Below are 17,212 nucleotides of genomic sequence, written 5' to 3' on the forward strand. Positions count from 1 at the left end.
TTTCTTCCTGGTGTCCTTCGACAGCTCTTTGGTCTTGGCCATGGTTAAGTTTGGAGTCTGACTGTTTGAGGCTGTGGTTAGGTGCCATTAATATAGGTAACAGGTGGAGGACAGAAGAGCTTCTTAAAGAAAAAGTTACAGGCCTCTGAGAGCCAGACATCTTGCTTCTTTGTGGGTGACCAAATACTTATTTTCCACCATAATTTACAAATTAATTCTTTAAAAATCCTACAATGTGATTTTCTGGATTTATTCTTTTTCTCATTTTGTCTCTCATAATTGAAGTGTACCTATGTTGAAAATTACAGACCTCTCTCATCTTTCTAAGTAGGGGAACTTGCACAATCAGGGACTGACTAAATACTTTTTGGCCCCACTGTATGACTATTTCATGCAGTATTATGTTCACAGATTATGTCCATGCCACTCCGCTGTGTTATCAGGAAGTATTGTTCAAGTAATTTTTGGGTAGTGAAAATACACCACCAAAAATCACCTTTATACCTGTCAGAAAAAAATAGAACCAAAGTTTTTCTCAAAGCTAATACCCCACCTATTAAAAAAAAAAAAAAAAAATCCAAAGATTAACATGCCATTCCCCCAGGACCGACATAAACCCCTGCACTATCTGCTGGACTCAGTTACAATGATTAAGATTAGAAGTTGCCGACAAACGGATGCTGTTTTGTGATTATCTGATCCCATTTAGACATAAATGTGGGAGTATGGAGCACAAGTGGCATCTATTAAGGCTGGAGGTACTGTTGCTTTTCATGGACATCATTGCTTGGCTGATTATGAATATGTTCTTTAAGCTTACTATTTATTCTTAAATATTTAGATAAACATAATCATAGATTATTTTAAAACTGGATGTTAGAAATAAAATTTCACAGACCTGTCTAAACATCATGCTTCCTAAATGGTAATTGGACTGCATTTATGTGTTACTGTTCCACCTTATGCAAACACTCAAAGTACATTATACTGATACCTCATATTCACCTATTTACACACACACACACACACGCTTGTGTTGCTGTTGGATGTACTTTTACAGTAAGTGCACACTTTGACCTAGTGGATCACTGTATTTTGCTGGAGAGAACTGAAATTATTTTTGGCATTTCTGGTCAAGTACTCTCATGGCTGAGATTTCATTTGTTAGATTGACCATCATGTTTTTCCTATAGCATTTAAAACCTGTATCATTTAAATCAGTTGTCCACAGCCAAATCGGGGACACCCCACAGTTGTGTTATAGGCCCACTGCTATTCTCTCTTCATGTAGCACGTCTTAGAATGTAATTCAGTATTATACTGACTTGACTGGTTGACTGGTTACTGTGAAAAGTGGCCATTTTTTAGTATTATTTATTTTTGAACACAAAGAAAACTGAGATGATTGTTAGGGGAGGTGATGGTCTAGTGATTCAGTGTTGGGGTTGAGACCAGAGGATCCTTGGTTCAAAGCCCAGCCTGACTGGAAAATCACTAAGGGCCCTTGGGCAAGGTCCCCAAATTGCTCCTGGTGTGTAGTGAGCACCTTGCATGGCAGCACCTTGGCATCAGTGTGTGGGTGTGTTTGTGTGAATGTGAGGCATAATTGTAAAGTGCTTTGAGCATGTGATGCAGATGGAAATGCGCCATATCAATGCTGTCCATTTGTTACGGTGGATTAATGGTTTGCACTGTTGCCTCATAGCATGAAGGCCCTGGGTCTTTTCTGTGAATAGTTTGCATATTCTCCCCATGTTTGCACGGGGAGAACATGCTCACACCTGAACTCAAATGACCGCTGGTGAACAATCACTCTTAAGGACTGTCATTAAATCACTGTGACATGAATGACCACACAGAAAATCTTTGACTCTCTCACTACTCTAGAACTGATGAAGCTTTTCTTAGTTGAAGTAAAACGTCAAGAAAATGAAGAAGTCTTGACCTGACTCAACCTACTTACAGACATCTCCACAATCATTAAACTTTACCTCTGGTAGCAGAGCAGATGGATCAGTCAGATAAGGTGATGGACTGCTAACATGTAGACCTAGGTTCGGTTACTGATTATGATACCTGTGTCCTTGGACAAGACTCTTACTCTACATTGTTTCAGTCCACTCAGCTGAAAAAGGGTACCAACCTTTCCCTGGAAAGGACTGGCTACAGCAAATAAAGGACTGTTTTCAGGAAGTGGGGACTGACCGGTTGTCTGCCTGAGTGGTTGCCAATCGGGACCCATGATGGTTCGGTTGTACGGCGGATGCATTGATGCATTGCACCAGCACATTTTTCATGACTGGACCTGATCTAACCACATAAGATTACAACCCCTGGCAAAAATTATGGAATCACCGACCTCAGAGGATGTTCATTCAGTTGTTTAATTTTGTAGAAAAAAAAACAGATCACAGACATGACACAGAACTAAAGTCATTTCAAATGGCAACTTTCTGGCTTTAAGAAACACTATAAGAAATCAAGAAAAAAAGATTGTGGCAGTCAGTAACGGTTACTTTTTTAGACCAAGCAGAGGAAAAAAATATGGAATCACTCAATTCTGAGGAAAAAATTATGGAATCACCCTGTAAATTTTCATCCTCCAAATTAACACCTGCATCAAATCAGATCTGCTCATTGACACTGACCCTATGCCATGACATTGACCCTATGTGTCTTTTTGCAAGGAATGTTTTCACAGTTTTTGCTCTATGGCAAGATGCATTATCATCTTGAAAAATGATTTCATCATCCCCAAACATCCTTTCAATTGTCCAAAATATCAACATAAACTTGTGCATTTATTGATGATGTAATGACAGCCATCTCCCCAGTGCCTTTACCTGACATGCAGCCCCATATCATCAATGACTGTGGAAATTTACATGTTCTCTTCAGGCAGTCATCTTTATAAATCTCATTGGAAAGGCACCAAACAAAAGTTCCAGCATCATCACCTTGCCCAATGCAGATTCGAGATTCATCACTGAATATGACTTTCATCCAGTCATCCACAGTCCACAATTGCTTTTCCTTAGCCCACTGTAACCTTGTTTTTTTCTGTTTAGGTGTTAATGATGCCTTTCGTTTAGCTTTTCTGTATGTAAATCCCATTTCCTTTAGGCGGTTTCTTACAGTTCGGTCACAGACGTTGACTCCAGTTTCCTCCCATTCGTTCCTCATTTGTTTTGTTGTACATTTTTCGATTTTTGAGACATATTGCTTTAAGTTTTCTGTCTTGACGCTTTGATGTCTTCCTTGGTCTACCAGTATGTTTGCCTTTAACAACCTTCCCATGCTGTTTGTATTTGGTCCAGAGTTTGACACAGCTGACTGTGGACAACCAACATCTTTTGCAACATTGCGTGATGATTTACTCTCTTTTAAGAGTTTGGTAATCCTCTCCTTTGTTTCAATTGACATCTCTCATGTTGGAGCCATGATTCATGTCAGTCCACTTGGTGCAACAGCTCTCCAAGGTGTGTTCACTCCTTTTTAGATGCAGACTAATGAGCAGATTTGATATGATGCAGGTGTTAGTTTTGGGGATGAAAATTTACAGGGTGATTCCATAATTTTTTCCTCAGAATTGAGTGATTCCATATTTTTTTCCTCTGCTTGGTCTAAAAAAGTAACCGTTACTGACTGCCACAATCTTTTTTTCTTGATTTCTTATAGTGTTTCTTAAAGCCAGAAAGTTGCCATTTGAAATGACTTTAGTTTTGTGTCATGTCTGTGATCTGCTTTTTTTCTACAAAATGAAACAACAGAATGAACATCCTCCGAGGCTGGTGATTCCATAATTTTTGCCAGGGGTTGTAGATTTGTACATCATAAGTGGGCAGTCAGCAGATTTCAGCTGTCTGCGTCATCATAAGTTATTTAAACACTGTAATGTTGCTCAGTCATTATGGACCTGCAGCCAGTCTGCTTTTGCTGACTTCCATCATATTCTGTTTTTGAGTCTGCCTTTCACCCTATCACTAATTTTCAAGAGATAAGTACCGGAAAATAGGTACGAGGTCTCTCTGAGATAACACAGTGAAATAGGAGTCATTGGTTGTGCTCACACGGCCAATATTACATCATCAACGCATGCTGGTTTTCCCTTTCAATACACATTTTCTATAAAAACAATCATGTTTGTGTCGGTGAACGAGTTTCACATCAGAATAGGAATAATTTTCCAATTTTGTGCCCAAATTACGCTGCTTTTTAAGTGCATGGCAGATGTGTTGATGCGTTGTCCTAGACACATTCTGCCCTTTGACCCTCTGCCTCTCATCTGAAAGCTCGTGGCTGTCGTGAAAGGCAGTGTCACAATGCTGGACTGCCGAGTGACGAGAGCATGCTCTGGTTAATGTTTAATGGTTGTTCCTGCAGGAGAATTAATCAGTATTATTCAGAGACATTCTGAGAAAACAAACAGGACGACTTGGTGCTTTAAAAATAAACACTATTTATTGAAAGTACGTATGATATATGTGTATATATTTAAAAAAAAATCCTATTTGAAAATGACAGTACATGTTCTTTTTCTTCCTGCTCCAACATTCATTTTAGGAAGTGCACACAATGAGAGTAAAGGACAATAGGTTCTTAAATAGGTGATTGGGGCTACGTAATAGTTAGCTAATGCAAAAGTTAGCTTTAGCTAGCTAAAGATTTTTAAAGTGTAATTTAACGCAAAAGTTAGAACTGAACTAGCATTAATCAATAAACATGTTCATGAGTCTTTTCACCTTCTCCCGTTTCACCACAGCAGATCCGAGGTGGATCTGCATGTTTCTTTGGCACAAGTTTTACAGCGGATGCCCTTCCTAATGCAACTCCACATGGAGAATGGTCAGGGGTGGGTTTGAACCGGGAACCTTCCGCACTGTAAGCAAGTACGGTTGGCCACCACGTCACCTCCCTCATACAAACACTTGATACAATGTCTAATTCAGAACCTCTGGTATAAGCTACCCGCTAGCTAGCCACTTATGTTATCCTACTACAGAACCCTTAGGTTTTCACCACATACTGGACCGTATGACAGACAAGAGTTTTAACTAATGTTAGGAAATGGTATGGTCCACTTTAGCAATGTATGAAATCACATTACCATATTATACTAGCCATGAATCTTTATGACTACAGGTAAGAACGATATATAAATGTTGCTGTTACCTCTTTTGTTGAGTCTTAGCTAGGGAGATGTCAGACCTATCCCCCCCAACAAGTGTACCCTGCAATTTGAGCCATAATCGTAAGCCTCAACAACACAATACTGGGAATTAAACTTACAAATTACCCTAAATTTTACCTTTAATCACAAGTTCTTGTCTTCAATGTTTCCATTCCAAATCCGATAGAGCGCCCATGGCACCAAAGTGGTTGGAATTAAAAGTGCAACTGCACTCTTACTGAAAGACAGGCAATAGAAGGTCATGCTGTTTTCAGAAGAAAATGTCCACCCATCCAACATCTGAAGAAGCAATAAGGAGACAACAACGCATCCCATCTTGAAAGTAACACTTCTGCTCCTCTTGGTTTCAGTGTAGAGGGGTGAGTGTAGTCCTAAACCCAACCCGAACAGGCTTCCTGTGTTACGGAGGAGGCTGGCGAAGGGAGTGGTGTCCAGGTGGACCCACTCAGCCCTCACACACCAACGTTGGGCTTTCTCCAAAGTCCACAGGAGGTCCACACCCACAGCCTTAAGCAGGAGGTAGAAACCAACAGCGAAGGAAGTCAAGAAGACTGACATAAAGATGTATTTCTTCATGCTGGCCCTGTAGATCCACTTCAATTGTGAAACAGTCCCAGCCACTATTATTCCTGATGGAAAAATATACAAGAATCCATCATTCTGCATCTTCTCAATTGCTTTCAATAATTTATACTTCTCTCTTAAATATAACCACTACATGTACATTGTATCAATGGCCTTAGTGGCTAACAGGATCCTATGATTAGCAACAAGGCTTCACAAGCATTGCGCATGTTAAAAGATGTCAACATGGCACAAAAGAAGGGCTTCAGTGGTCGTCACCTGTATAAACCAGAACCCAAACTTTCAGAGCTGAATTATGCAGTACTTTATAGAGCGTTACTTATGCACATTTTGTGGTTTCACCCACCTTGCCTATTGTAGGAAATATTCTTGGTTATATTTTACTACTTAATAAAATCTTACTTAACTGTATGCGTAAATAAAAAAGAACCTTCAAATGCTGTCTTAAAGGTGTATAGAATGGGTTATTATGTATGTTTTTTTTAGATATAAGTTGTGCCAGAGTATACGAGGTCTATTAGATAAGAAACCGACACATTTTTTTTTTAACTATATGGATTTGAATGACGTGCGATTACACCAATCATGCTTGAACCCTCGTGCGCATGCGTGAGTTTTTTTCACGCGTGTCGGTGACGTCATTTCCCTGTGGGCAGGCCTTGAGTGAGATGTGGTCCCGCCCTCTCGGCTGAATTCCTTTGTTTCACACGCTGCTCGAGATGGCGCGCGTTGCTTTATCAAAATTTTTTCTGGACCTGTGAGGAATATCCGAGTGGACACTATTCGAGAAATATATATATATATATATATATATATATATATATATATACGAGGGCTGTCAATAAAGTAACGGTCCTTTTTATTTTTTTCAAAAACTATATGGATTTCATTCATATGTTTTTACGTCAGACATGCTTGAACCCTCGTGCGCATGCGTGAGTTTTTCCACGCCTGTCGGTGACGTCGTTCGCCTGTGAGCACTCCTTGTGGGAGGAGTCATCCAGCCCCTCGTCGGAATTCCTTTGTCTGAGAAGTTGCTGAGAGACTGGCGCGTTGTTTGATCAAAATTTTTTCTAAACCTGTGAGACACATCGAAGTGGACATGGTTCGAAAAATTAAGCTGGTTTTCAGTGAAAATTTTAACGGCTGATGAGAGATTTTGAGGTGATTCTGTCGCTTTAAGGACTTCCCACGGTGCGAGACGTCGCACAGCGCTCTCAGCCGCCGTCGTCAGCCTGTTCAAGCTGAAAACCTCCACATTTCAGGCTCTATTGATCCAGGACGTCGTGAGAGAACAGAGAAGTTTCAGAAGAAATCGGTTTCAGCATTTTATCCGGATATTCCACTGTTAAAGGAGATTTTTTTAATGAAAGACGTGCGGACGGGTCCGCGCGTCGGGACGCAGCCGCCGCGACGCTCCGCCACAGGAAAAATACCTCTGTTGAAAGCCTTAAGGACAAGTGGGAACATGTCCTGCCTGTTAAACAATTTCTCATATACTCACTCCACTGAAAGCCATCAAAATTCGCCTGTATTTTACAAATGGTTATCAACACGGAGGTGTTTTTCCTGTGCCGCCGCACCGCGTCGGCTGCGTCCCGACGCGCGGACCCGTCCGCACGTCTTTCATTAAAAAAATCTCCTTTAACAGTGGAATATCCGGATAAAATGCTGAAAATGACTTCTTCTGAAACTTCTCTGTTCTCTCACGACGTCCTGGATCAATAGAGCCTGAAATGTGGAGGTTTTCAGCTTGAACAGGCTGATGATGCTGCCTGAGAGCGCTGCGCGACGTCTCGCACCGTGGGAAGTCCTTAAAGCGACAGAATCACCTCAAAATCTCTCATCAGCCGTTAAAATTTTCACTGAAAACCAGCTTAATTTTTCGAACCGTGTCCACTTCGATGTGTCTCACAGGTTTAGAAAAAATTCTGATCAAACAAAGCGCCAGTCTCTCAGCAACTTCTCAGACAAAGGAATTCCGACGAGGGGCTGGACGACTCCTCCCACAAGGAGTGCTCACAGGCGAATGACGTCACCGACAGGCGTGGAAAAACTCACGCATGCGCACGAGGGTTCAAGCATGTCTGACGTAAAAACATATGAATGAAATCCATATAGTTTTTGAAAAAAATAAAAAGGACCATTACTTTATTGACAGCCCTCGTATATATATATATATATATATATATATATATATATATATATATATATATATATATATATATATATATATATATATATATATATATATATATATATATATATATATATATATATATCAAGGGCGTAATTTAGAGCTACAAATTGGGGGGACAAAGTGCGAGGCCCATAGGCCCCCAGAAGCCAACGGTTTCTAGATGAGCTCAGATGCATTCTGAGCATCCACAATAGTAATTTTAATGTTTTGAGAAGACCATAAAGTGGACACCATTTGACTTATACAATTTGAAACTGTGGATATAAGTACTTTATTCTGAGAATAGCCAGCACTGATTTTATTAACATCCTGGTGTAAATAAGGTATCACCACATGTGTAGAACTCAAAAAGAATGATAGGTTGAGTTTTCATTAAAGAAACAACTGCAATGTGGTAAAATGTATTCATAAATATGAAAGAACAGGCTCTTAGTAATTATTAACTATCGCATACTGTATTTTTTTTCCTCAAGATTTGTTAAGTTTGTTTGATAAGTTTGAAAAAACAACAGATCCTAAGTTTAGGATAAATTACTTATCATGAATTTAATTTTCGAAGTGGCACTAATGACAACACTCATACTGAACATAATTTTGCTTGCATAGACTGATTTTGGAGATCAAGCAATAATTGCAAATGGGCTTTCTGAGGTCCCAGATAGCTTTTCTGATTTCCTTTTCTAACTTTTAGAATTTAGTAAATTAGCATATGGTCCATTGATACTTATGTGTAGACACTAGTCCCTAGAGGCAACTATTTTTGGTTTCAAATCTGGGCAAATGCAGTCCCAGAAAATTCTGAATGTGACAAACAAGAAACAGGTGTAAACAAGTCAATGCTGCTAAAAATACAAACTTGCAGAAACAAAGATACTATTCTGACATGGTTTTGCACATAAGACTGGCATAGCATGTTTCAAGTACACAAATACATGTCAGAAGGTGGGGGGGACATACCATATTCTGTCCCCCCCTGGTTGAAAAGGTGGGGGGGGACATGTCCCCCCTATCCCCCACCAAATTGTGCCGCATGATATATATATATACACTCAACAAAAATATAAACGCAACACTTTTGGTTTTGCTCCCATTTTGTATGAGATGAACTCAAAGATCTAAAACTTTTTCCACATACACAATATCACCATTTCCCTCAAATATTGTTCACAAACCAGTCTAAATCTGTGATAGTGAGCACTTCTCCTTTGCTGAGATAATCCATCTCACCTCACAGGTGTGCCATACCAAGATGCTGATTAGACACCATGATTAGTGCACAGGTGTGCCTTAGACTGTCCACAATAAAAGGCCACTCTGAAAGGTGCAGTATTGTTTTATTGTGGGGGGGGGGATACCAGTCAGTATCTGGTGTGACCACCATTTGCCTCATGCAGTGCAACACATCTCCTTTGCATAGAGTTGATCAGGTTGTCAATTGTGGCCTGTGGAATGTTGGTCCACTCCTCTTCAATGGCTGTGCGAAGTTGCTGGATATTGGCAGGAACTGGTACACGCTGTCGTATACGCCGGTCCAGAGCATCCCAAACATGCTCAATGGGTGACATGTCCGGTGAGTATGCCGGCCATGCAAGAACTGGGACATTTTCAGCTTCCAAGAATTGTGTACAGATCCCTGCAACATGGGGCCGTGCATTATCCTGCTGCAACATGAGGTGATGTTCTTGGATGTTGGCACAACAATGGGCCTCAGGATCTCATCATGGTATCTCTGTGCATTCAAAATGCCATCAATAAAATGCACCTGTGTTCTTCGTCCATAACAGACGCCTGCCCATACCATAACCCCACCACCACCACGGGCCACTCGATCCACAACATTGACATCAGAAAACCGCTCACCCACACGACGCCACACACGCTGTCTGCCATCTGCCCTGGACAGTGTGAACCAGGATTCATCCGTGAAGAGAACACCTCTCCAATGTGCCAAACGCCAGCGAATGTGAGCATTTGCCCACTCAAGTCGGTTACGATGACGAACTGGAGTCAGGTCGAGACCCCGATGAGGACGACGAGCATGCAGATGAGCTTCCCTGAGACGGTTTCTGACAGTTTGTGCAGAAATTCTTTGGTTATGCAAACCAATTGTTTCAGCAGCTGTCCGATTGGCTTGTCTCAGACGATCTTGGAGGTGAACATGCTGGATGTGGAGGTCCTGGGCTGGTGTGGTTACACGTGGTCTGCAGTTGTGAGGCTGGTTGGATGTACTGCCAAATTCTCTGAAACACCTTTGGAGACGGCTTATGGTAGAGAAATGAACATTCAATACACGAGCAACAGTTCTGGTTGACATTCCTGCTGTCAGCATGCCAATTGCACGCTCCCTCAAATCTTGCAACATCTGTGGCATTGTGCTGTGTGATAAAACTGCACCTTTCAGAGTGGCCTTTTATTGTGGGCAGTCTAAGGCACACCTGTGCACTAATCATGGTGTCTAATCAGCATCTTGATATGGCACACCTGTGAGGTGGGATGGATTATCTCAGCAAAGGAGAAGTGCTCACTATCACAGATTTAGACTGGTTTGTGAACAATATTTGAGGGAAATGGTGATATTGTGTATGTGGAAAAAGTTTTAGATCTTTGAGTTCATCTCATACAAAATGGGAGCAAAACCAAAAGTGTTGCGTTTATATTTTTGTTGAGTGTATATATATATATATATGTGTGTGTGTGTGTGTGTATCCATTATATGTATTTACATACAAATTTTAATATCTGTTTGTTAAGCACTTAATGGCTAAAAAGGATTAAAATATCAACCTTTTAATTCAAACTGAATGTAAATGAACACCAGTAGCTACCTATTTTTTTTTTATTTAAATTTGCATTATTTTTCATCTTGAACTGATCAGGTGGGCTAACCTGTGATGACTCCAGCAATGACTTGGTGTGGGAAGTGGGCCGCCATATAGACCCTGGACATGCAGACCAGCAGCTCCACCATGCCCATTAGTGTCCAAAGACAACTCTGCAAGAATCTGACACATACAACAATCAGAGACAGATTATTAAATAGCACATTGTAGAAATGAGTGTCTAACCTCTTAGGAGTCATAAACAGGCAGACATATTTTTGCCTATTTTGTGAATATAAAAAGTATATGATACAAATTTGAATAAAAGAATAAAAAAGGCTTATTTGTTTAGATCTACATAAACTGAATAAGTTTAAAAAAAAGCAAACTGATTTCTTTAGGCTACAACCGTTGTTGTTTGTTGATGATTAGATGTACACATTTCCCCATTTTGGAGCCCATGTATCTTAAATAGCCCACCCAATTTGGAGGGAGTGTTTACTGGAATATGTCAAATTGACAGTGTGTTTCAGAAGGAAGATGTAATAATTTTATGATAATTATGTAGAGTGAAACACGTCAGTGTACTCGTATATGGAATAAACGGCTTAATTTGTCTGCCTGAATAAGCTCACAGGTTTGCTTCGGTTACGAGAAAAGATGATCTTATTGAAAGGTCAGAACATTTTCTCCAGCCAGTAGCGCAAAAAAAAAAAAAAACAAAAAAAAAACAAAAGACTGAGGAACACTTGAAGCATGGATTTAAGAAGTTGCTAAATTCTGTTTCTGAATGTGTTGTAATCATAAATGTAAACATAAGCCTGCGTATAATTATATGAATATCATGGAGTTTTATGATGGGCCACAACTTAACTTGTTCAGTTTTAGTCTGACAACACTCACTCACTTATCTTCAACCGCTTACTCCCATTAAGGATCACGGGGGGCTGGAGCTTATTACAGCAGTCATAGGGCGTGAGGTGGGGTACACCCTGGACAGGGCGCCAGTGTGTCGCAGGGCCACAAACACACACATTTACACCTGCACACACAACTACGGACAATTTAAAGTTCCCAATCCACCTAACCTGCATGTCTTTGGATGTGGGAGGAAGCCGGAGCACCTGGAGAGAATCCACGGAAACACGGGGAGAACATACAAACTCCATCCAGAAAGGCTACAGGTGGGACTCGATCCCATGACATTCTTGCTGGGAGGTACCAGTGCTAACCACTAAGCCACTGTGCTACCCAGTCTGACAGCAAATTTTCAAAATAAATACGTAAATAAATAAAATAAACACCAGATGTGTAGCGCTTGTCACACCACTAAATAATAAATAAGTAAATAAATGAAGTTCTGTATCACTTTATATTATAAAATTTTTCATGTTTTGACAACAAACCTTTCATATTATTATGACATACAAACTTGTCATGTTATAATGTAATACTGAGCATTTTTTTTTTACTTTTTAAAATAATTAAGATTATTTATTTGTTTGGGCAGGGGCTGTGGCCAAGTGGTTAATGCACTTGGTTTCAGTGTGGAAGGTTCCTGGTTCAAACCCCACCTCTGCCACATTTCTCCATATAATGTGGAGTCGCATCAGGAACAGCATCCGGTGTAAAACTTGTGCCAATTCAATATGCAGATCCACCACGCATTTGCTCTGGTGACCCTGAGTGCAAAACAAGGGAGCAGCCGAAGGGTCTTACTTTGTTTATTTTTTGGAGTTGCAGCGTTACGCTTCCTTACATACTCACCTGTATAGTAAAGGACGGCATTGGTTTTCTTTTGCCATAGACAGCAGAGCTGTTACCATCACATACCACACACTAGCAGCACCCATAGCATGTCCTGAAGGGCTTCCTGCAAGAAAAAGCTTCAGATCCAGCCTCAGTTTTGATGGCTTTATTTTCACAGTTGTAATGTGTGGTACACTCTTCCTCACTGTAAAACTGCACAGCTCTTCAAGATTATGGATGCCATAAAATTCATTCTGTATTTCAAAAACGGTAAAATTCTAGCAATTTTACAGAACACAAACACATAACTTGCAGTACAGGCAGCTGTTTCAACTCATAAAGTGTCTGCTGCAAATCCACACAGTACACCCAAACACCAGAGTGCTGAAAAAAAAGCCACACACAAAAGAAGTACTAACAACACAAAAAAAAGAGTTCTGCCCTGTTGACTTAACTGATAAAGTGCCTTGCGGCACTCCAGTCTTTCTGTCTACCTGGTCCGTTAGAGCAGAGTGAGATTATTTGTCTTCTTTTGGTGATTCTGTTCATGACTGATCATTTTGTTTGTAATGTGTTGAACAGCAGAAGTAAGTTCAAGTCCTCTGGGCAGAAACATTTGTGTGTGTGTGTGTGCGTGTGTGTGTGTGTGTGTGTGTGTGTGTGTGTGTGTGTGTGTGTGTGTGTGTGTGTGTGTGTGTGTGTGTTGGTCATACTTCCCTTGTGTTGTGAAGCACTGAAGTGCTGTAGGTTACATTTGTTCCAATAATTTTTGATGCAACAACCTGTTGTATTTTGAAATTTGTAAATGTTTTCTGTATTTGCTCATGTTGTCTTAATTCATAAATGTTTTTTAAAGTAATTTTCACCACAAACATGCTTGATAAGATTTTGGATTTTTACAGTGAATACATCTGAGACACAATTTAAAATGCATTTTTCCTCCCACAATATTACTGCAGGTGTTTTTTTTTAACCTAAGTGAAATGATCATAAAACAATTTGTGTTTATTACATTAAGAGATAACGTTTATTCAATATCTGTTATTGTAATGATCTATACATCTAATCATTAACTAAACTTGTAACAGTACCTGCCAGTACCATTCAGCGGTGACAGATTATTCAGCAATAACAAAAACAGCTGTAAACTTGTACAATACCTGGACCGGTTTCACATGTTATGGGGAACTGCTGCAGATGAGGGGGTGAACCTGTTCCATAGAACTGAGTTTCGTGAACCCACCAATATGGTCTCTCCCCAAAAAGAACCCTGTTGTGGAAACACCAAGAAACTCAGAATGCAAGTTTCAGATGACTTCAAATGGCAGTTAGTTGAGCATTTATAGAAATTACCATTTAAGCACCAGGTTGAGCCAGTCTCCAATGACTGCTACCCAGATCAGCCTCAGCCCGGAGTCCCTCCGCAGGTAGAACCAGATGGGGAATAGCCAGAAGAATGTGGTATGCAGATCAGCCACTGTTGATGCCAGATTAAACCAGTCCTCATACCTGCTGTATTCGGTCTGTAGATGCACTGCCAGTTCGATCCCCCAGCTGTGGAGAAGATCCATCATGTTGCAAATAACGAAACCCAGACCTGTCCTTGAGACTGGGCTGCAGGTTTTGGCTGAGTTGAAGATTAGTTTATCTTTATGTATGTTCACCCGCTGTCAGGCTCTCTTCAAAAGTCCCTTCTGATTTAACCGAAGTGCGATTCCCGTTGGACTTTACTCAACATGAGTGAATTTGTTTGTCTTTTGAAGAGTGCATTCAGGTTTCTTAACCTTTATACCTCAGAGGCCCCTTTAAAATCCATTAATTCAGAAATAAGCTACACAGATCATACATTTCTGTTTATCTATTTCCCTTTTGACAGTGCCACAAGCAATAAAACAAATTGGGAAGTTTTTTATGTTATTCTACATTGTTATTCTACCTGGTATAAAACTATATATATATATATATATATAAATCAAATCATCCATGACAAAACCCTGAGGGCTGCTGGGGATTGATCTCAAATTGCCATGGAGGAATTTGTTAAATTTGTAAGCAAATGACTCACAACCTGTGGTCTTCTGACAGAGGCATTACGCTGATTCAAACCTACACCATGTTGTACCACAGTCATAACTAGAAATTTTACGATCTTGGCGATGACTCTGCAGTACCGACTGCTGGGCCAACTACGTAGTGCAGTTGTATGAAGTTGAGCCTCCTAAAAGGATAGTGGATATGTCTGGTGCTCCAGTCAGCTGTGAACCATCGAATCTCAGTGAGCTTTCGGGCACCTTTGCTGTTCAACGCTGACATGGACCATTCATCCTTATTCATTCATTTTCTGCTATTAATCTGGATCCCAATTGTGGTGGCAACTAGACCAAGCAGCTCAGCACACATTTGCCTCTCCTTGGCCAAGTCCTTTAGCTCTTCCTCATCGATCCCAAGCCTTTCCCAAGCTAGCTGGAAGTATAATCCCTCCAGCATGTCATCAGCCTTCCCCAGGTTTCCTCCCAGTTAGACAGGAAGAGGGCTGGGGAATCAGGATCAGATCGGACCTCCCTAGGGAGACGACCAGGGGGCATCCTCACTAGATGCCTGAACCATCTCTGAGTTCCTTTCAGATATTCAAGCTTCTCGCCCTGTCCCTGAGTGGAAGCCCAGGTGTCTGATGGGGGAATCTAATTGCCGGTGCTTGTATCTGCAACTTTGTTCTTTTGGTCATTACCCAAAGTTCAAGGATAGGAGTGCAAACTGGTAAATCAAGAGTCTCACCTTCTGGCACAGCTATATTTTCACCACAACAGTCCGGTACAGTGTTCGCAGTATCTTAGATGTAGCCCCAATCGGTCTATCGATCACGCACTAAATTTTATCCCCACCTGGGAACAAGACCCCAAGATACTTTCATAGACCAGGTGTTGTAAAATGTAATGGACTCTAATGACTTTGGCTTTGTTGGTCTGGCAAGATTCATTGTCCTTGACTTCTCACATGATGCTGTGATCTTTATGAAATCAAATGTTCTGGTTACAGCTCCCAAAACACTGTGTGAGAAGTTGGAGTGTGTAGTGTCTTGGTTCAAAACCATCTGAGATTTTATTGTATATAGACTGAGACTGTTAACCTTGCTGAGAGATTCACTTGCCATGGCAGTCACATTCAAGATGACAAAGAACAGCCAAAGGAAACATGAGGTTGGTGGACAGAGGTATATGGCAATGCCGTGAACTTTGTAGGATGACAGTTGAAGTTTTTAGAACTCCTTCGTTTCCAGTGCTACTGTATGGTCATGAGATCCAGATGCTAACTAATTATCTAAGACAGTAGTTGGATGTTTTTAGCAGTAGGTCTCTCCAAAAGCTATGGAATAACTGACTCAAATGAAGCATACCCCTTGCATCCTAAGGGACTGAGACCTGCAGTACTATGTTAATGTGGGACATTAATCCAGCATGTAGGTGCCTTGAGGACATCTGTAACTCAGGGAGACCAAGAGGACGCCAATGTGTCACCTATGATAGGCTGCAGATATAATCTATTTGAAAGGCTGCCAGTCAGAAACCAGGGCAGTTCTATTAATTGGGTGGATGCCGAAATGCATCCACCCAACCATCCTCTTGACACAAATGTATCAACAGGATATAATGCATCCTGTTTCCACAAATGGTGGTGACCACATAACTCAATGTGTTCTGGGGGTTATCTTTTTCTTTATGTTACCTTTTTTTTCTAGTTTGGTGCACTGTGTTCAACTGAGATTGCAACACAATGTGTTAAGTAGAACCAGAGGTGGGAATACGTCACTGTCAAGTCATTCTCAAGTCATGAATCTGCAAGTCCCAAGTGAAGTCTCAAGTTAGCTATCAAACACTTGGTGGTCATTATGACTTGAGACTTGACTTGGGACTTGCTGATTCATGACTTGAGAGTGACTTGATGGTGACTTACTCCCACCTCTGAGTAGAACTAGTGGAGAAAGCTGAGAAAGAAGGGGTCTTCTCAACCATACAATGCCATATGGTTGAGAAGACAACCCCGCCCCAATAGCTGCACATGTGCTCAGGATGTGACAACTGCACAGTCCCAAAAGGAGCATCAGAACTACAGAAAGTTCCCAGGTCTAAGGAGAGGCACACACAGTACCCCACATGTAAAGGCAAGATGCATCCATAGGAGCACAGCCACACACCAACAAGAAGGACTCCGGCTCCACAAGGTGTGGGATTACAATGGTAAACAATACTTTTGTCGGCAGGAAGTATGCAATTTAGTCTCAGTGTTTATCTCATCAGCTCCTCTGCAACAGTTCAATCACATTGATCTTCTTAGTGTATAACTTAGAAATTTGTAAGTTATATAAGATCAGTAAATTTGTCACATTCCTCGTTCGGAACGGCGAATCAGAATGTCTTGTTTGCACCAATAAATTAAAAAGACAAATTTATATATATTTTAAAAACACAGAAGTGCATTTGTAGTTTACTACAAAGCAAATGATTGATCTTGTCAGAGTGCAAGCTGAAGCTGAAGTCTTTTCTTTGTATTCATTTGTTGAGTAAGCTTATCTATTGACGTCTTGTTTTCTCGCTATCTTTTCAACTTGTTTGTGTGGCAGACCTCCCAAACTGTACTGGCTCCCGGTGTTTTATTACACACGTGCAAGGT

The 17,212-nt window shown here is 40.7% G+C and overlaps 1 protein-coding gene across 1 annotated transcript; it reads right to left on the bottom strand.

The window, feature by feature from the left end:
• Positions 1 to 5,038: 5,038 nt before the first annotated feature.
• On the bottom strand, positions 5,039 to 14,385 carry g6pca.1 (glucose-6-phosphatase a, catalytic subunit, tandem duplicate 1). The gene is made up of 5 exons (XM_034193754.1): positions 13,898 to 14,385; positions 13,705 to 13,814; positions 12,563 to 12,668; positions 10,863 to 10,978; positions 5,039 to 5,820 (listed from the first exon to the last, which is right to left on the bottom strand). Exons 1-5 carry the CDS (start codon positions 14,116 to 14,118, stop codon positions 5,315 to 5,317), a joined length of 1,059 nt encoding a protein of 352 aa, XP_034049645.1. The 5' UTR covers positions 14,119 to 14,385; the 3' UTR covers positions 5,039 to 5,314.
• Positions 14,386 to 17,212: the final 2,827 nt, after the last annotated feature.

Source organism: Thalassophryne amazonica, chromosome 18 (assembly GCF_902500255.1).
Source record: "Thalassophryne amazonica chromosome 18, fThaAma1.1, whole genome shotgun sequence".
NCBI lineage: Eukaryota > Metazoa > Chordata > Actinopteri > Batrachoidiformes > Batrachoididae > Thalassophryne > Thalassophryne amazonica.